The sequence below is a fragment of the Sprattus sprattus genome (assembly GCF_963457725.1).
Source record: "Sprattus sprattus genome assembly, chromosome: 6".
In the NCBI taxonomy this organism is placed as follows: Eukaryota; Metazoa; Chordata; class Actinopteri; order Clupeiformes; family Clupeidae; genus Sprattus; species Sprattus sprattus.
Genome location: NC_137925.1, coordinates 24,664,868 through 24,686,708, shown reverse-complemented (window position 1 = coordinate 24,686,708; position 21,841 = coordinate 24,664,868). Strand labels below are relative to the sequence as shown.

The 21,841-nt window shown below is 46.0% G+C and overlaps 1 protein-coding gene across 1 annotated transcript in view; it reads right to left on the bottom strand.

The window, feature by feature from the left end:
• gpc3 (glypican 3) overlaps positions 1-21,841 on the bottom strand; it is a gene marked incomplete at both ends in the record, with an annotated part of 127,444 nt that overhangs the window by 102,519 nt on the left and 3,084 nt on the right. Inside the window, one exon of the mRNA XM_080840905.1 lies at positions 16,607-16,768. Coding sequence (XP_080697031.1) covers positions 16,607-16,768 — 162 coding nt within the window. The remainder of the gene's footprint in view (positions 1-16,606; positions 16,769-21,841) is intronic.

Below are 21,841 nucleotides of genomic sequence, written 5' to 3'. Positions count from 1 at the left end.
CGCTGTAAGAAAGTAAGAAAGTCCAGTGATTAAAACTGCATGAACCCATGAACTCTGGCTGACTCCACATATCGCAGGGATACCCACCAGTGCATGCAAATGAAACCCACATGGGCACTCAAGTAAACAGGGCTAGGGTTGGCAGATGAAGGGAAATCAGAGTTGACCTGAGAAATGCATACCAGCGCAGACACACGCACACACACACACACACACACACACACACACACACAGAGAGAGAGAGAGAGAGAGAGAGAGAGAGAGAGAGAACAGAGACACTTGACAACATCGCACAACCTGATAAAAGCATCTTGTCGGATGTTGAGAGTGGCTGTATCCTACAGTACAAATGCAACCTACATAGCCTGGGTGAGAAAGTCCTTCTCAGCACATCTGGTGACACTGTTGTTTGAACAGAGGATCCAAACATGAACCTGTCTTACCTCTATAATCCGGGCAGTTTTGCTGGAATGAAGATAAATCACACAGATTTATAGTGACTCGAGCATGTCAGACAACAAAACAACACTGAAAAGTATGACAGAGGCTTAGTAAAGAGCTAAAGGACAACAGTGAGACTGACGGAACCTGTACCAAGTGTTGTGTTATAATATTCATTGGTATGGTGTAACTGAATGTCCTCCAGTACTCTAAAAGATGACCCACACTGTGTAGAAACCGTTACCACCAAGACACAGACCCAGAGTTACTCCCCCGATGAGTCCTTGAAGTGACTCTCCACACAAACAGCACCTCCTGAATCAGCCAGGCTGTGGAGTACTCACGTCCCCAGCGACTCCCTGACGGAGGGGGTTGAGTGAGGGCAGGGCCCTCCTGTCAGCTCCCGTGAGGGGTACTCGACGGGAGGGAGCCCCCAGAGCTCACACACCGCACCATGGGCAGGCGGAGGAGGTGAAAGGAGCTCATCAAACATTAATGGAGGGCCATTCTGGCCTCTTCCCCGAGCTGTGGAGTCTATGTGGCCTCCGTGCCACGCAACACACAGTGGTCTGCAACCACAAGGCCTCTGTGCCACGCAACCCACAGCAGTCTGTAACAACAACATCGGCCTCATCCTCAGCATCTGCCTCAGCCTCAGTATCTGCCTCAGCCTCAGTATCTGCCTCAGCCGCCTCTCTTCGAATCAGGGGGGGGAGAGACACCTCCATGGCAAATCCAGCCGAGCAGTGAGCTAATTACGGCCAACTGCAAGATCACGCTGACACACACACACACACACACACACACACACACACCACACACACACACACACACACACACACACACACACACACACACACACACACACACACACACACACACACACACACACACACACACACACACACACACACACACACACACACTGCAGGATCACGCTGGGACGAGAGTGGAAGAAGACCAGCGGTGAGGTAATCCCTGGTATTCAGCTCCAGATCCCAGATTTCTGCCGCCCCCGTCCCTCCTCTGCTCATCCTCTCTCATCTCGTCCTCTGTCTCCTTGTCTCTCGTCTTATTTACCCCCCCCCCCCCCCCATCTCCCTCACCTGCTGGCATCAGAAGAGGAGGGATATCAATGGAAATCTTTAATAGCGAGGTTAAGCTTAAGGTTAAGTTAAGCATACCCAGTCTGAGCTCTCTTAGTCTGCCAACTCTCTCACTTAGGGTGGGCTCACAGTGTGTGTGTGTGTGTGTATGGCGTGTGTGTATGGTGTGTGTGTGTGGTGTGTGTGTGTGTGTGTGGCGTGTGTGTGTATGGTGTGTGTGGTGTGTGGGCGGTGTGTGTGTAGGGTGTCTGCAGTGTGTGTGTTTGTGTGGTGTGTGTGTGCGTAGTGTGTGTGGTGTGTGTGTGTGTGGTGTGTGTGTGTGCGTGTGCGTGTGCGTGTGTCTGTGGTGGGTGTGTGTGTGTGTGGTGTGTGTGTGGGGTGTGTGTGGTGTGTGTGTGTGTGTGTGCTGGGTAAAGTGTGTGGGTGTGTGTGTGTTTGTGTGTGTGTGTGTGTGTGTGTGTGTGTGTACACTGAGCGTTTTAGGGGAAACACTCATTTATTCAGTCTCTTGGAAAGAGTGCTCATCAGAGGGGGGTCACCGAACGCCGTCTCCTCTAATAGTAGGAAACTGGTTTTCAATCCATTGATTTCTCGCCGTGGTGAACTTCACACATGAGGGGGGCGGGTAGTGGAGAGCGAGAGACACATGAGGGGGGCCGGGGGGAGAGACGGGCGGCGGAGAGCGAGAGACACTGGCTTCCCCTCGCAGCCCCATACATCAGCATGATCCATGGACACGGACAGAAGGATGGAAGGAAGAGATCGGGAGGAGGGGGGAAGAAAAAAAGATGGAAAGAAGAAAACGAGTGATTGAGCGTGGCGGAGCGCTGCCTCCATCACCCACTTAGCTGGGTAAAGATGTGCAAGGGGCAGATGGGAGGAGGTAACTGGGGGGGGTGGGGGGGGTGGGGGGGGGCGGGTGCAGATGGAGGGGGGTAGATGGGTTAACTGGGAGCACTGGGGACAGACACCCCACCCAAACATTTCTCCTCAAATCAGCTCAGCCAAGCACGCAGACTCCCTCTCCGCCCTCCTCCTACATCCCACAATGCCTCGCTGCAACCCCGAGATTGCCTGGCAGCCCAACCTACACACTCACCTGCTGGGCAGACATGCCCCTGTTGCTGAATTATTCACAGGGTCACCCAATGGGACGGGGGACTCACACACCTCCAGTCTAATGGGGGGTCTGGGGGGGGGTCACATTTGTGTTTTAAGCAGCTGGAGACCTGACAAAGCCCATCTGCTTCCTCCGTCAGAGGGAGCAGCCATTTCCAAAAAACCCAGAGCCGGTCTCGGTGGGAAAGGCTTCTCGAAATCTGTGCTGAATGAGATATGGATTGTGACCGCAGGTGCGCGTCGGTGTTGGTCAAGTGTTCTTGACCCCTTCCACCTAGCCCGCCCACACGCTGTGCCGAAAGAAAGTAGCCTCTCACGATTCTCTTTTCATCTTTTTCTCTCCCTCTTGCACTCGCTCGCTCTCCTATTCCTTCGCTCTCCTACTCCCTCGCTCCCCTACTCACCTCTCAGGCCTCTGACATGGACATGTTTGGGTGGCTGACTTCATGTGTTGCGTAAGCCGCTCAATAATGTAGAGGCTCCCCCGTAATGAAAAATGCATTCCCCTGGCCTTTAAATACACATACAGGGCAGAGGAGTCAGCTCGAGGAGGTGAGATGACAAACCCTTGACACGGGGGAGAGAGGCCAAAAGGTGAAACCCCTCACCATCGTGTGCGGGCGCGGGAGAGAAAAAAAAACAGAAGGCAGAGATGACAGAAAAAAAAGGAAAAACAGAAGGAGCATGGCAGCCATTTAGCATGTATTAATTTTGCATGGGATTTGTAGTTGGGATTTGACAGGAGGTAACAGACGGCCTGGAAAGCTGAAGTCGGGGCGGTCAGAGAGCGCCGGCTTTCAATTATGGAATGAGTCCTCCTGGCACGGCGACACGGCGGCTTTATATAGGCAGCCCTGTGGCTGAACCCTGGGGCTTCGGTTCACCTCATCTTGAAATACATGGAACCCATTTTAAGTTGATGGAGCAGTGGTGAGTAATGCAGAACATGAGAAGGGTGAAGATTTGTACTCAGTAAAGATTTGTACTCAGTGAAGATTTGTACTCAGTGAAGATATGTGCTCAGTGAAGATATGTGCTCAGTGAAGATTATGTACTCAGTGAAGATATGTGCTCAGTGAAGATATGTACTCAGTAAAGATATGAACTTAGTAAAGATACTGTATGTACTCAGTGAAGATTATGTACTCAGTGAAGATTATGTACTCAGTGAAGATATGTGCTCAGTGAAGATATGTACTCAGTGAAGATATGAACTTAGTAAAGATACTGTATGTACTCAGTGAAGATTATGTACTCAGTGAAGATATGTACTCAGTGAAGATATGAACTTAGTAAAGATACTGTATGTGCTCAGTGAAGATATGTACTCAGTGAAGATATGTACTCAGTGAATATATGTACTCAGTGAAGATATGAACTCAGTAAAGGGAGATAGACTTTAAAAATGAAACTACGCTTCCTTTGAACAACCTTCATGAGGATGTAACCGCTTTAAATACTCCGACTCTGGTCAAGGTCGACTGTATTTATGCTGATTTGTCATATAGGTAATATAAGATACTTTCATGGCATTCATATTGATATAGAAATCATCGGTTACTGTAAGGAAACATCCATAAATATCTTCTTCGCTCTGGAAACGTCGATAGATGGATCTGTTCTCCTTCTTGACTTCCTTGTCTTCCCATGGTTGATTTTCATCATCATTCACAGCTACAATTTTTTCTGTGTTTAGCCAACACGAGGACGCTATATTAGCTGGAAAAGCCTCCTGCTTTTCCCCACACAAACAGAAATGTTTTGGCCATAAATCAAAACTGAAATTACAGGACAGTATCTATGCTCCCCCTCTCAGGCCCTTAAAAATATGATCATTCCTAGTTTGCCACTGGCCTCTCTCCATGCACTCCAACAATGGCTGCCAGGGAGGGGAGAGGAGGGGAGGGGAGGGCAGCAGTTGACGGTAATGACTGTGTTCTGCAGATGAAATTGAAAGTCCTCTGCTCGTGGGCTCTTTGCTTACTGTGTGTTCACTGTGGAACTCTATGGAGAGCCTCTTGGCATTCTAGTGTCTGCTGCCCCCCTGCACACGTCTCTGACTTCTGTTCCCCTTCTGACTATAATCCTGTCATCAGTACACTGAGGAAAACAAGAATTCTCTCCATCATCTCCATTCCTCTCTCTCTCTCTGTCTCTCTCAGAGTAGAGGGGAAGCACTCCGCCAACTGGGCTGTGTTTGATGATACCAATTTCAAATAACACTTTGATCTGGGAGCAGCACACTGTTTGTTTGTTTTCCATGATGAAACCCAACAAGAGAGACACGCAACAGCCTACATCATTAGCGCAGTTCGCCAGCAACAAATAGAAAGCAGCAGAGAGCCAAGCCAAGTTTGTCCCGAAAAACAGGCCCACAATAGCGACCCAAACTAGCACATCCCGTTAAAAGCCACCGCAGTTCTTAACCCATTTAGGCCTAAAGCGCCTGGAAAAAATGCCTGTAAAACCTATAGGCGATTTCAGAAAAGCCCCCAAAACCTGAAGTTTTTCTAGAAATTCAGCAATTGTGTCAACGCCTACTACATTACTGATTTCTCAGCCCCTGTAACAGATAGGAACACAATTCAAAAAGTATTTGAGAGCTTACACCTGTGGCTTTCATGGGAATTTGAATTTGTATTTACAAATATTTACAATATTTACATACACCTTCTCAAAAGTAAACAAAATATGTAAAAGTGCAGGATCAGCACAAAACAGTAGAAAAAAATGTAATAAGCTATATGACAAAGTATATAACAAAGTGAAATAAAGTATATAACTATATAATTATAAATATATAATTCTTATAGGGAAAGTTTTAACTTTTGAGTTGTTTACTTGTTTTATTATGAGCAGAAGGGAATACGATTAACATCTATTTTGTTGTCCGTGTAGTTTTTACATACCAGGGATATCTAATGCTCATTTGGACACTATGGATGGAGAATGGACCTGACAGTGTCAACCTCTGAGTTGTTTACTTGTTGTATTATGAGCAGAAGGGAATAAGATGTTGATCAACAATTATAACTATTTTGTTGTCCATGTAGTTTTTACATACCAGTGATATTTTTATGCTCATTTGGATACTATCACTGAGATACAGATGAACTAGTTTAGTGTCAAATATTCCATTAAAAGGGAAAAAACAGGAATAATTCAAATAAAAAACAAAACAAATTTCAAGTACATCTTATTTATCAACTGATAAATACTGTATGCTGGGCTGAAATGGAAGGCAACCAAAGCATTCACTATAATAAAGTCAAACGAGGATTCAGTAGCATTAACTGATTATAAACAACATTCTATAGGGACTGATTATTGTTTTGAAATACTAGAATATATAGTAATGCAAAGAATAGAGTTGTCGATATAATTCGCTCGTTCACACTCGCTCACTGGAGAAAGTTTTAACAACATAGCAAGCTAGTTTAGTGTTAATATAGCCCTCTATGATACCATATTCCCTTTCATTTACCTCGAGTAAACCTACATTTAAGCAAGTAACAATCGTTAACAACTACAGATAACCATATTCTGTAACTACCAGTACTCACAACTCACTCCTTGCCTAATTTACTTTGAGCTATAATCCTGGCTGTCGCGGAGGAGACGTTACTTAACAAAGCGAGAAAGCCAACGATTTTTTTTTTTAAACTACTAATGGCAAAACATTTGAGGCACTATCACATGTCTATTCTGATGCATTTCATTGGCCCAGAGGCCGACACTTTGGGCAAAAACCCCCCTTATACAGAAAAAACGACACAAACGCTTTCCCGGCCTTAAAGGTAGAATGACGCAACAGCGCTCCCGGCTTTAATGGTAGAACAGCGGTAATGCTTTCCCGGCTTAAATGGGTTAATGAGCTGCCAGCGACCCCGCGCCGTCGCATCAGAGAAGAGGCAGTGACGCCTGACACGCCAGGCAACATCTTTACAGCGAGGAGACTGATGCGGAGAAACACTAATTAGAACAGTTATAAAAAAAAAACTTCTTCAAAAAGGCTTTTAGAGGGTGCTTGCACAAACAGGAATCACAACATCAGCATTTTAAGATCATACAACACAACAAATGCCGGTGGAGTTGTTTAGTCATTTTTCTTTTTTTTCCCCAACTTGTGAAAACACACACACACACACACACACACACACACACACACACACACACACACACACACACACACACACACACACACAAACAAAAGATCTAACAATCCAAAAACTAAAATAAACACAGCGCCCGTATCTCCTTTTGGATAGGTCTTATGCATTAGCTCCAGCTCCACTCCATTAAGACACAAATAGCGAGAGGATACACTGTTGCAGAAAGAGATAAAACAGGCCAGTGGAAAGACATCCCTCTAACGGGTAGGGCCACACAGACGTTAAGTTGAAAGACATCCCTCTAATGGGCAGTTGGACACAGACATCCCTTTAACGGGCAGTGGGCCACACCTGAGGAGCTGGTTCATAGATTGGACAGGCTGGAGGCTCCTGATGGAAATGACAGCGTCTGGCTCAATTATCACTGAGCTGTGAGAGACAAGCCCCCCACCCCCCGAACACATCAGCCCCCTGGGGCCAAAATGTGGACAAAAATCCATACCTGTGTCTGAGGAGTGCGGACCAGACACAGGGTTCCCTAGGGCAGAAAATGTGTCTGAAAATCCATATAAACCTGCGAGTCTGAACGGAGTGAGCATGTGTATGCAGGAGGGCGGGAGTGTGAAAGTGAGTGGATGTAGGGGGGAGGGGGGGGGCATGCATGTCTGGGAGACAAGGGGGGGGGGGAGGAACACAAAGACTGACAATGGGTTTGTGCATGCGGGCGAGGATGCCTGCGTATGCATGTGATTTGCCAAGGGTAATGCATCAGGAAAACAAAGAGAAGGGAGAGGAAATCATGCAATGACGACTTTATGCTTATGATTGGTTCATCATGCCCCCGCATCTGGTCACTCACAGTGGCAGTCCTGAGCGAGCCTGAATGTCACTGAGACCTACCCTTTATCTCAATGGAGACATCAGCCTTTGAGTGAAATAATGGCAGCCACTGCACGAGAGAAGCTCCACTCTCCTCCAACATGAAGCTCTCCCTCACAGGGCCCTTGCTATTCTTTCCGGGGCGATAATGCTCTCGCTCTCGCTATTGAAGATTTCCCAAGCTGTGGTTGAAATAGTATGCAAATGCACCCCATGCCGAGACGACCGGCCGACACACTATCAGCAGAGAGGCAGACGCTGAATTTTGGGGAAGGCGAGCAGTATGAATCAAATGTCGCCAGGGCGATTAAACACACGAAGAAAAAACACTGACAAAAAAACCCCCACAAGACAACAGGCTTGCTGAACAGCTGAGGCTTGGCCTGTGTGCCGTCGCCGAAAAAATTTGCTTCGCTTCTTATGCAGACTTTTAACTCTGGCACTTGAAAAGCTAAGACAGTTGTTAGACTACTCAGCTCTAAATCCTGTTAATTCGAACAAAGTTCTTGGGATGCTTGAGTGACACAGCTCAAGACTAATGGTTCCCTTATCCAACTGGCTGCAAATGACTGAGCAGTACTCTGCATAGTTCAGGAGGAACTGAAGAGGATACAGGTGATTTTGAGTTTAATCTTCAGTTCAGAGCAAAAATCCCGCTTCAGATATTCAAGCATACGGATTTAAACTGTTTAAGTAAAAAAAAACTTCAACTTCATGGTATTTAACTAGTGTACCATGTAGTAATATACTAGCTACCTGCAGTAAAGACAAGTAATTTCCCTTGATGTATGTATATCATTTCTTTTACTGGGTAATTTCAATGAATGGACATCATTTGAAAAGACCAAGTGTGACTGTAAACCATCATCTTAAACAGAGCTTATTTACATGCAGAGGAGATGTAGTTGCTTCATCTAATAGCTTCTCTATGGCTTCATCTAAAAGCTTCTATTCTGCTTCTTCTAATAGCTTCTCTGTTGCTACATCGGCTGCTCCAAGGGCTTCTCCTCAAGCCCAGAGCAGCACTTCCCACTAATGTGTGTGAGGTTACGGACAGCTGCCCGCGATGACCCCCATCTGTGTTATATTTGCAAACAGTCAGACAGTGGTGTCTTGCCGATGGCAGTTTACACAACACCAAAAAACGGGCGACAGTAAATATCACCTCCTCCGCCGTCGTCTGAGCAGGACTGAGGTCTAATGGGACCGGCGGGGGCTGACTCACTGTTGTGTTGAGGACTCCCTTCAGACTCCGACTGGCACATGCTAAGCCCTCCCTAATTCGCTAAGCCTCCGCGGCTCCATTCTGCTTAATGATAGCACCGACTCAGGGGAGAAAGATCACTGACAGGATTACAGCGCTCCACACGGAATCAATATCCACATGAGTTCCGTACCCGGCGGAGTCGCCGTGAAGCTCCTACGATCCCATCTCGCCCAAGCCAATGAGCGCATACAGCAAGGATAATAACACAAGTGAGAGGGAGTGTGGGTAAAAGCTAATTACAAGTTGATAGAGAAAGAAGTGGTAATGGGCAGTTAATTCCAAATCGTCTGGTAAACGAGGCACGGAAGGCCTGTTTGAGAGACGGCGCAGCCGCCCGGATGCGTTATTAAGTTAGTGCGCTCGCCCCAGGCAGTGAGTAAACAACTTATATCGATTTGTGGCAGCCGTAGCACTCGACCCATCAACGGAGGCGTTACTACTTTAGTTTTTTTCAAAATAAAATGACTCCTTGGAAATACTGGAGATGGGCTCACTGTAGAGAGGATAAATAGTCAGCCAAGTTGATTGAATGATAAACCACAGAGCTGTGAAGGCAAACCCCATGATAAATTGGGTGGGAGAAGTCTCCGGTGCCCCACAAATGCCTAATATTCAGCCGAAAATGCCCCCGCCCCCCCCTCTCATCTATCTGGTTCTCCCTGCTGACAACTTGGGCCTTTTCCAAACAGAGCCCTCCCCGCTCCCACTCCATCATGGAGTGAACTCTTTTTTCGACACATTCGCAGAGGGCAAAATCCTTGGGAGAGTGTGATCATGTTACGAACTTTGGTATACCCTTAACAGAAAAGTCTTTCTCATTGAAATAACGAACAGACCATAAAATATACGTTTTTGGAGACCCGGGAAAATACAAGATTTCTTTCCTCTTTCCTTATGTGTGTGTGGAACTGAGTTTCATGTCTTATTTACGTTAACGTTTCCATACACTGTAATATGTAGACCCACATGCATTGTATTGCGTAGGTCTACTTTTTCAATAGTCAATGTTTTACTACTTTTGGAGGCAGGAGTCATCTGATTCACTGATATGTTGTAAATGACTCCTTTATAACAAACACGGCCATGCGGACACAAAAACAACTGACAGGTAGAATGAGGGTGCAGCACGGACGCAAAAACCAAAAACAACTGACAGGTATAATGAGGGTGCAGCACAGACACAAAAACAACTGACAGGGAGAGTCAAGGTGCTGCACGGACACAAAAACACTGTTGCACCTGCTTGAGAAGCCTGCATTGATGCAGACTTGCTGTTAGGAGGGTTTTATAACCCACTTCCACTCCCCGCAAATTGGTTTTGAATGGCACTAAATGTGGTGGGCCCTCCAGATGAGCCCCAGATGTAGTTGAAGTGCGCAGGCAGAGGGCATAGAGGCTAGTTTGGAAAAGGCCCAACTTGTCTCCCTGGCTTGTCCCCCAAGGTGTCAATGCAGAAGAAAATGTGTGTGCTCTGCCGACCCCAAGTTAAGTGTAACATTAAACCGCACACGTAAAGCAGTGGAGGCCGATTGTGGCTTGTTAACAAATGCGAGGCGGTTTCCGGACAAGGACAAGGGAAATGGACATACACCTTCATTACTGCGTGAGAAGATACACCGCGCTGCGAGGCCCTGACCCGCCATCATCTCCAGCACGGCCAGGTCTGATGTGTGTGCGGAGGAGCTCATTATTTTGTCCACGTGGGCCGCTTTCGCCGGGCTGCCTAATCTCAAGGTCAGCCTCCACCCCTGCAGGGTTCACTGGGGCAAGTCATTTTAATCCCGTGTACATTTAACATTAATTAGAACTCATCCAGAACACTGAATGTGGATAGAGCCTTCCCTCCTCTTGTGTGAGGTGCTAATGGGATGCTTGCTCACTGATCAACAAATGTTGGCAAAAGGACGTGCTGGGCCGAGGGGAGCCGTTCTCACTGAGGAGTGGATTGAAGGAAGCCTGCATTTCCATTCTACATTTCAGTCATGGTGAATCTTGTTTTGTTTGTTTTTAGATTTATTTATGGGCTTTTTTAGCCTTTATTTGGATAGGACAGTAAAGTATTTAGGACAGGAAGTGAGGAGGAGAGAGGAGGTGGGGAAAGGATCGGGAACTGACAGCAGGCCGAAATCTAACCTGTGTCCCCGCGGGCATTGTAGCCCGGAAATGGGGGGCTTATTGGCTCGCACCACAGTGTCATGGTGTCATGGTGAATCTTGATCAGGGCCTCGTTTCCCGAACGCGCACTTAGCCTAAAAAGCACTTGAAATCGCTCGTAAGAGGATTCCTACGTTGCAGACGGGTTTCCCAACGCCACACTTAGCTTAAGTGTATCTTTCATTGAGAGGAATTCTACGTGTGGTCAGGACCAGTAGTAACTTCACACTTAGCGATGTAATCCACCAGGGGCGTTGTTCGACCGTCGTTCGGAAGAAACGGGAATTAAAAAAAAAAAACATGGCTACTTGAAGCGAGGAATATTTTACATGAATAAAGCTATCTACACAACTTTTTATATGTTTATAATGACTCGGTTTGATCGGAAATGTGCTACGCGACCAATGCAGAGTATTTAGGTCTTGACTGAAGCTTTCAAACAGTAGTTTGATGGCACATTTAGCGCTTATGCCACCACTCCATTGGCTTATATGGTAGCTTCTAGCTAGATGGTTGTATATTATGTAGAAGAAATCCAAACGATGTTTCTGTGTATAGCACATCATGAGAATGTCATTGTTTCACCTGTCTATTCCCATCAAAATAGAAATAAAGAATATTGAGTATTTGAAAATAAAGATTAGGCTATACAAAACTAGTGCATTGCCGTAGGAATTATGCATTCTGTAGTGTTAGCAGACGTAGGGCTGTTGGGTAGTGTAATGGCAAGACATATTTGCACTCCACATAGGTACAGGTTACACTGAAGTATTATTGTGATGCATGTTTCCTTTTCATTAAGAAATGTGTTAATGGTAGCCTTTTTGGAGAGTTACCAACAAATAAAGTTTGAGATTATGTAGTGGATGCAGTTGAATATACTGTAGATGCCAACGTTGCTGTCTAAACTATAAACTAAATGTCATAAAGAAAGACATTATTTAAAATGAAGTTATGGTTGAAATAGGATCACTTCTTTATTGTAAGGGTAAGTGTAGGGCAAGAATGGTCATGCAGTTGGACTCAAATGTAGGTTAATTTTATTGAATGTATGTAGCCTACTGTACTGTATGACTTTGATGATGCTAGCTTTGACAGCCCACTCTCAGACAGATCGTAATAAATGTCCTTACAATGGGAACACAGTTTAAATAGGCTTCTCTGCTGGAGATGGCGTTACTATCCCCGCCCCGAATTTAGTGCACGTTCGATGCACGCATAGGCTAGCTAATTTCACAGCAATTAACGTAAACAGGTTAACCTGACGTAAACAGCTCCTAAGAGCTACTTAAGAACTCGTGCACGTTGCGCTCGTGCACCTGACTTTAAGTTGATGGTTGGGAAACGCACGTAAATACAAAGTGCTACTTAGTGTACGATGTCGCGAAAATCCACGTAGGCCGTTAAGATACATCGTTATCGGGAAACGAGGCCCAGATCCATAGCAGCGATTCTTGGATCAAATCTCATGAATTCCTCAATGATACCAGCACTGTCGTATCATTGACAGCGTAGATGTCTGAGAGGGATACAGAAGTTCTGATTCAGTCAGTAAAGAGGAAGTAAGACAAAAAAACACCACTTTTTTCTGGGCAAGGGAACAGAAATCAGGTCTGCCCTTCCATTGAGTGGGCAATTGTAGTTTCATGTATAGACTGGCTGGCTTAACAACTAGGACCTTTAGATACAACACTGCGTGCAGATTCAAGCTCCCAGAGGCCTTCCGGCAGCACAGGGTATAAATGTGGTTGGAGTCACTTTCAAGCTGAAACAATGGAGAGCTCCCCAGCCAGGCGGTGTTCTGCGAGCACGGCTTCGCTCCTGACGTCACGGCCTAAGCCCTGAGGGAACCCAGGAAGGAGCGGTTCACGGGTATCCTACAGGGCTGTCCTTCTCACCGCCGTTGGGGACCCTCCGTCCTAGTTTCTTTTCATGCTGCGGGAGGAAAGCGAATGCGAGAATATGAAAAAAGGGAAACTTGTTGATATGTGTTCTTTCTCTCTCCCCCCCCCGCCGATTCTCTTCCGCTTGTTTACTTCCCATTGCTTTTTGTTCTCTGACGTGGACCTTGGGCGCTTGGTGGCCCCGCTGTGCCAAGTGTCTTTATCAGTCAGTAACTGGCTTTAGGTAAGAGAGGGTTCTCTCTTCCTCCTCTCCTTTGCTCTCCACATGTGCCGTTCTCTGATCATCTCACCCAAGTTCTCCTTCTCTATTGAGGGCCAAAGGATCACTGGCTTTGAGAGGCTGGGAAAAGGGAATAAAGGGAAAGTATGTGTGTGTGTGTGTGTGTGTGTGTGTGTGTGTGTGTGTGTGTGTGTGTGTGTGTGTGTGTGTCTGTGGATGTGTATAAGCATGTGTATCCCCTGGCGACCAGGGACAGTGAAGAGGTGAATCTGACAGCATCTCATTTGTGCGCATAGGTTTAGGCCATGCCACTGGCAAGGAGATAAAATATAGGCAGCTCCACAGCATGCTTGTATCCACACACACACACACACACACACACACACACACAGACTCAAAACTTACTCTACAGGGGGTAAACTTTATATATTTACAGATTTTGAAGAGAAGGCTAACTGTGACCAAATGGAAACTAAACGTCTAAGCCTAAGCTCTGACTCCCATCCCACCCATCCACTGTCCCTTCAGTTCAAAACTCTCTCTCTCTCTCTCTCTCTCTCCCTCTCTATCTCTCTCTCTCTCTCTCTCGCTCTCTCTCTTTCTCTCTCTCTCTCATCCCACCCATCCACTGTCCCTTCAGTTCAGAACTGGCCTCCGCTTCTCCACCCCCCCCCCCCCCCTCCCTCCCTGCTAACACGAATTAGAACTGTCCATCACTATAAATGACAGGTATAGGGACCAAGAAAAATCCACTGATGAGATTTTTTTGCTCAGAGCAGACTTGATAGGCGGAGTAACGGTCTTAAACGCTAGCTGATTCCTGTCTGCATTCTAATAATCACCCCTGAGATTCCATTTAATGTTTAATTCACACGCTCACACAGCCGTCACTCACATCGGTCTATTGACTGCTTTAACACACACATATTTAAATGAATCCAAATAAGCCTGTTTAATGGTGCACGAAACTGCACTACAATTATCACAATTCCAGTCAGCGCTGACGCATTCAAATGAATCCTAATAGATCGATTTACTGTTGAATACAAATGCATTGCAACTACCACCATTTTGTGAAAAGCCATTTTAAAGTCTTTAGACAGAGCTATGGTATTATGGAAAATGAAAATATAGTCAATTTGTAGCCATCCATCCTGCCACACTAATTCACCATGTATCAATCACATTCAAAAATACATTTTATGACTAAGATGAATATATGACGACCCTTTTCAAATGTAATTTGAATGCTGTGAATAACTATTCACCACTCGAAGAATTTAAATATTATGTATGGATGATGTGTATACTTAGTGCGTGACGCTGCAATTTCATTGACACTTCAGCACACTGTCATTTGCCTAGGCTGTTGTGTGTTGAAATGGCTTTTTTTTTACCTCTATCCACCTCTGTAGTACAGTATATGTGTGTGTGTGTGTGTGTGTTGTTGTGTGTTTGTGCATGCACAGATGTGTGTAAACTGTAGATAAATACGGAGATAAAGATATGATTTCAAACTGAGATTAACCATCCATACCACAACAAAATTCAAATCATAGTTTTTGGTTGTATGCATTTCTTTAAAGTGACAGCCCTGGCCTCAGAACCACGAGTACCAGATCAGAGCTTCCTCTCCAGAGGGATCACACAACTCCCCGAGTATGAAGGAGTCTTTGCACAGTCGATCTGAAGGCACTGCCTATTGATACTGCAGAGTGAGTGTCAGGGCCCCACTTGAGAAGCCAAGTCTCTCTCCCACTGATGCACATACACACACACACACACACACACGAGAAGCCAAGTCTCTCTCCCTCTGATGCACATACACACACACACACACACACACACACACACACACACACACACACACACACACACACACACGAGAAGCCAAGTCTCTCTCCCTCTGATGCACCGTAAACATAGTAAGCTCTGCCTGTGCACACTAACATGAGAACAGAGAATTTCATCCTTATGTGACTGTGAACAACTCAAGGCATGTGTGTACATGACATGGTACAGAATGCACTAAATCCATGGCCCTGTTGAATATGAGACTTATTTCATGCCAAAACTGGAGTTTGTCTCGAGCGAAAGGCTGACACATTACTGTAGACACACACACACACACACACACACACACACACACACACACACACCTACACCACTACTGTAGACCAAAGTACTGTTGTGTGCTCTAAAGCTGCTGGTTAGATCAGAGTCCATGTTGGAGATTGGTGGAGTGGCTGTTGCCGTCTGGCAGATATGAAGAAAAGGGACCCAATCAAAGAGCTCAGTTTGCGAAGCGCAGCGATGCTCCCTCTCCTGACGCAAAGGGGTTGTCATCGGATCCCCCAATAAAAAAAAGAGCGTCTCCTGGCTTTCATGATCGCACGATAAAGTTGACTTCAAAGGCCCAAACCTGCAGTGCAGTTGGTAGAGTGTGAGAGAAAAGGCAGGCCGGTTTGGGGATAGAGGGAGATGGTAGCGAGAGAGAGAGTGAAAGAGAGAGAGATAGAGAGAGAGAGAGAGAGAGGGTAGAGTGAGAGAGAGAGAGAGAGGGTAGAGTGAGAGAGAGAGAGAGAGAGAGAGAGCGCGAGAGAGAAAGAGAGAGAGACAGATGCGGGAGCAGAGAGCAAAGCCCCTTTGATCTTTGGCTGAAGAAAAAAAAAGTACAAAAGAATAAATGAGAAAGCAAGCGAGAGAGAGGGAACAAGCCAGGGGCGGGGTGAGGGGAGAGAGAGAGCAAGACACAGATAGATACTAGTGAGAGAAGGGAGAAAGATATTTAAAAGGAGGCATTCTCAATTCACCAATGGTAGTCAAGGGAATATTAGACTAGACAGGTCCAGGATGTTTTCAGAGGATCTGTGGGCTGTTAAGGGAGTTCTTCCAGAGACCTGAATGCTGAAGCAATTAGCATCGAACCCCTTTCCAAGAAGGAGACCCAGGAAAGCCTCAGTGGCTGCCTCTAATGTTGTTAGGGTAAAGCAATAAGCACAGGCTATCCACTCACGCCAAATTACACAAGCCGTTTAATTGGCATGTCAGGGGGAGTCATTTATCAGTCCACAGACCTACCTCTGTCTGGCAGAAACCAATGTTCTACCTCCACAGGGGCTGCCTGGCTTTGTACACACACACACACACACACACACACACACACACACACACATACACACACACACAATAGCACCCACGTGGAAGCAATGGCAGCTTTGTACATCTGGTACTGTAAATAGATGCCATTTATCGGAGCCTTATTGATTATGTCCATGACACATCACCTACCTTAAGAGAAGTTGACCTGTTCACTTGTAACCAGTTAAGGCCGATGGCAGAGGCCTTGGGCAGACATGGTCAACTGTGCGGTTTTGAAATGAGCGTCTTTGGGGCTACCTTACCTTGGAACAGGGCTGCGTTCTGGATGATCAGGAGTTTGAGCTGGGTGCTGGTGGTCTGCAGGCTGGACTCCATGTTCTGCTTGGCGCTGACCAGGTAACGTTCCTCCATCTTGCGTGTGCAGCAGGTCATGCCTTTGGGCTGACACACCTGAAGATCCACACCTGGGAAAGGGTAGGGAGAAGGAAAGAGAGAGAAACTAATTTAGACCAATACTGTTGTTCATTCTTTACCTAATGAGGTGGGAAACCATCGTAGTGAGAGAACGGGGTGGAAAATAGGCAATCGCTTATGTGACAGGATCCCATTTCTTTCATGGAGGGAACTGTGTTTCAGCCACATAAAAAAACATAGTCTCTGTCTTAATTGAACTCCATTAAATTCCTCCACTTTCATTTCTCTGTAATGTCTCAAGGTTCTACTGCAATTACCCAGGAAACAAACAAAGCACTTCCTTTCGAAAAGATAACACCAAAAGAGTCACCCACAACCCCAAAACACACACACACACACACACACACTGTAGCACAAAACCACACTCACTCAACAACCAATCTCAAGCCGAGGTCACTGGGTAAGAATAAGCTTTATTGGTCAAATTCTTTAAAAACTTCACAGGACAGGACATTTTATTTGAAGACATGGCAAACGCCGCGGTATGAAGCCAGGGCCAAGTGGTTTGCTGACATCTTTCATGCCTTGGCATGAGCTTTAAAGGTTATTTGTCAGAAGAGCGTAATTACACTTTGATTAACCCTTTTTTGAAGAGGGTGCAGCTGGGGATTCAATAGGAGATGGGAACAGCAAGGATGTTTCTGTTCCACATTGCTCAAAAGCGAGCGAATAAAAGGCGTGACCCTGGATAAATGATTGAATTTGTTTCAACTAATATTGGAATCTGTAGAATTTAGGAAGATAGCTGTCCAAAACTTCATTTTCGTTCAACCATCAAGGATACATCAATAAGAACCGGCTTGGGGCCTCTATGAACTATGAGGTGGAGGCAGTTTCTATGCTTTGCAACAAAAATGAAAAAGTGCTTTTTATTTGTTGTTTTTTATAGCTTTCGTTTAAGGATAATTTGACATTCTAAAGGTGAGTCACCCAGCCTGCCAAGCAAAACACCGCAAGTTCTTTTATTGTCATTTATTCTCTTTACACCGCAGACTCCACAACAACAGCTTCAGCTCATGCAGGCAGATGAAGTCATCAAAAAAGGTACAACACTCCATTCCTTACATATCCAAGCATCCATATTTAGCATTTCCACACTTCTTGCAAAGAGACAAAATGACGACTAAAGCACTGTGAAAGCCGAACGTGTTTCAAATAGAAAGGGAATTAAGTCTACGGAGACTGACTCCATCTCTCTCTCTCTCTGCTAGTGTCTGTATGTCTCTTTCTCAAAAACTAAAACCTTTAAATGTGGGGCAGGAGGTCTTGTCTAAATGATTTACCAGAGGTTGTCTAAATGACAAGAGTTCACTGATAGTGCTGTAAACAAACATCAGTGAAATCCCAAGAGCTCTGCAGCACACATGCAGGGGAAAAGACTGGAGAAAAAGGCAGGTGGAAGAGAAGAGAAGAGAGGTAGTAGCAGTGGAGCGAGAAGGAGAGGAGAGGTGGAAAAAAGAGAGGAGACAAGACAAGCGGAGAGGAGAAGAATTCACTGCCGAATAGAGAGGCAGAAAAAATGGGATGAAGGCCATTTTACAAAAATTATGTGAGGACCTGGATAGAAATTAACTTGAAAGCCTGTCTTCCAGGCGAGTCCCTTCAGGCAGTCGAATGAAAACAGAATTACCAACCGTTATGGCAAGAGGGGGCCAATGATTGAACAGCCAGTCGTGATGTAGGGAGAGAACAGCAGGAGAAATTGTCGAGGTTTTTCCAACCAGACTGGCTTCATGTGTGGAAAGTGGAAACCTCGCATTGATACCTTGGGGCCATAAGAGTTTGAGCAAAAGCACTAAAGTTGTCTCCAAAATACAGTTTCAAAGACATCCTGCAGATTTATAACCAGCCATAGATGTTGGATATCACAAAAATGCCTCCAGTTTTTACAGATTCCTCCTTTTGCGGAACTGCCTATAAGAAAACAGTGTATAAAAAAGGCCTATCGTCACAGACCTTCCAGACACCATAAAGGGACTTTCCTGTACCTAAACAAACATTTAAACATTACGGCTGCAATTATATCAAACATAGCAACTTAATCTAACTGCTGCAGTTAGCCAGAGTATAAAACAGTACAATTCTTATCACTATTCTAAGCATTCTAACACATTACCCATTTAGGAATAAGAAGTGAGTGGAAAAATAATAGAAATAGACAACCATATAGTCATCTTCTTCATCCCTGCAGAGCAACAGGGGGTGCACAGTGGGAGCCACTCCCAAGCCAGTCGTGCAGAACCTTCTTTATAGGGCCACTGACAGGCTTAATATCCTAAATCAATACTTGCAAAAAGGGCTGGCGACAGATAGCATCAAGCTAATTTCAGAGGGAAATTATTAAGCCGTCAATGGCCCCGCTGAGCGAAGAGGGAGCAGGTATGAAACAGGAGTAGGAGTGGGGGGGTGAGCGCTGTAGAGGGAGGTTTTGGTAATTATCTTCAGCAAAACAGACAATTTCATATGCCTCTCCGCCAGCTCACCGATGATAAATGCATTTTCATTAGAGAAGTTCAGAGTAGCGAGGCAAAGCAGTGAGGCCCTCAACAGCAAGATTATTCCCCCACACAATTCAGAATCAACAGAGAAAAAAGAGGACGCTCCTTTAAATAAAGCCTGCCTAATGCTAGCGAGGCATGCTGGATGATGGAAGCCCTTGTGTGTGGAGCCCCAGGGAGATTCATGGCATTGCTCATGTCCTGCTCAGAACATGTGGGCCACACCGCTCCGCTCCGGCATCCTCCTCCATCAATCCTCCTACTCTTCTTGCCTCAGTCTCCTGATTCTCTGTCTGACTGCCATCGCCAGCAGCTCCAATCTGTGCTCTCGCTCCCTACGTTCATCCCTCTCCTCCTCCCTCCATCTCAACTCTCTGCCCTGTTCCACAGCAATATGTTCACAGTCGGCAGTCTCTTCCTTCCTCCCCAGGTCTGGCCCTGGCTCTCTGCGGGACGAGCGGCTTGGTGCCTATCCTCCAATCAGAGGAGTGAAAAGTGCCACCGGTGTCAAACTGGAGCATATTAGCAGCTCAGTTGGCAGACCAGTATTCCTCTCACTTTTAATCAGCTCCCATCCAACACAAAACTATCAGTCGAGACTCCATCTCTAGACTCTACCCCCTCTGGTCTTTCCGCTTTCTTCCCTTCCTCTCGTTTCCCTCTCTGTCTCTGCTTTCATCGCTCTCTCTCTCTTTTCTCTCTCTCTCTCTCTCTGCTTTCCTTCCAGCCGAACATGTTCCACTGCAGTTCCTCAACTGTACCTCCATTTCTCTAAACTCTCCAGCACCTCCCTCAGTAGCGTCCCCCTCTTTTCTCCAGGCCTGTGGGGGGGTTCTCTCTCTCCTTCAGGGTCCGGGCCCTGTGAATCGCTGCTGTCAGCGGAGAGAGGAACATGACAGCTCCACTGGAGCCGCGGAGCGAGCTGTGTACACACGCCAGCCCCCAACTCATCCCCTAACAAGCCCAGAGACACTCGGGAGAACATGCAGCACGCAGAAATACCAGCGTCTCAGTGCCAATTATAAAGCTACCAGCATGCAAATTTAATGGAGGCGCAAGACAAGGAGGAAAAACTAAAACAGTCTCTGGGTTAAGTTATAGAGAATGTTAAAAGGCATTCATTAGAACTATAAATTATAGAGTAATGTGACAGTGGAGTTGAGAGGGAATCTTGACAGTTCTCTCCGAAGCTCCAGCGGCATCGGAATTCACTGAAATCATACCATGCATAAATAAATGAGCGTGATTAAACCAAGACAATTTCAGAGGGCAATCATCGGAACAATGTAATTAGGACTTGGGGGCTCAGAGAGGCTCTTGTCTTTTTCTTTCTTTGCATGCACCACTTGTGTCTTCAGGCTACATAAGTGCTTTTATTCTCTGCTAAAGTTAAAAAGGTAGAAAAAAAACTACCCTTCATCTCTCTGGTGCCTGCCACATAATGATTCTCTGGAATATTTATAGCCTCAAACACAAGAATTGTCCAATAATCTCTGAACCCAATACATGTGGTTCAAACCCACTACTGACATTGAGTAATTTCTATATACTTCAATTAAACTTATAATATGATAAGCTTATGCTACAATCAATGCCATTGAAGGACCATTTAAGAACAGGTGATGTTCCTTTATTCTTTTATTTAGAACAGGTAATGTCCCTTTATTCCTTTATTTAGAACAGGTAATGTCCTTTTATTCCTTCATTTAGAACAGGTAATGTTCCTTTATTCCTTTATTTAGAACAGGTAATGTTGCTTTATTCCTTTATTTAAATTTATAACAGGTAATGTTCCTTTATACCTTTATTAAGAACAGGTAATGTTCCGTTATTCTAAAGAGAGAGTGACCTTCCTCTTCAGAGCCGCTGAAAGAACACTAAGCAGCCATTTAAGCAGCGCATGAAGGCCATTCTTACAGAAGGTCAGTCTTGTTCTATGCCGATGTAATGATCCGTGTCCTCTGTACGAGAACATCACCGGCAGGCTGGCTACGGCTGAGGCTCCCCCCACCCTGGCTCAATGGGGCCGCGGGCAGGGCAGGGGCCGCGGGCAGGACAGGGGCCACAGGGCAGGACAGGGGCCACAGGGCATGACTAGACCGCGTTCCCTGTACCCGCTCCGTGCCCAGTCACGGGACAGCGTGTCGCCAGCTGCTCCTGACCCCCTGCACCCGTCTCTACTAATTACTCAGGCCTCGCTCCCAAGCTAGCTTGACCGGAGTGTCAGTCATTATTAGCTGTGGCTCCGTGTCGTCTCCTCTTCAGCTCCCTGACACCGACAAATAAGTAGGCTACACCCTCTCTGGTTCCCCCCGCAGCAGGACGGAGGGTGATGCACTAAACCCATCTGTGGTGGTTTGTATGCAGGTCAGCGTTGCCAAGAGGGAGCTGGCGCAAAAAAGGAGCTCGACGACGGAATAACAAGCAAGTTGTCCATTATGCGTTGACATCTAGCTCTTATTAATGCCCTGATCTGGGCGGGCCGAGGCCTGACACCCCACGTCTGCAGTCATTTTAAACACAGACGAGCAGAGGGGAGAGGGGAAAAGAACCCATCGAGTCCTC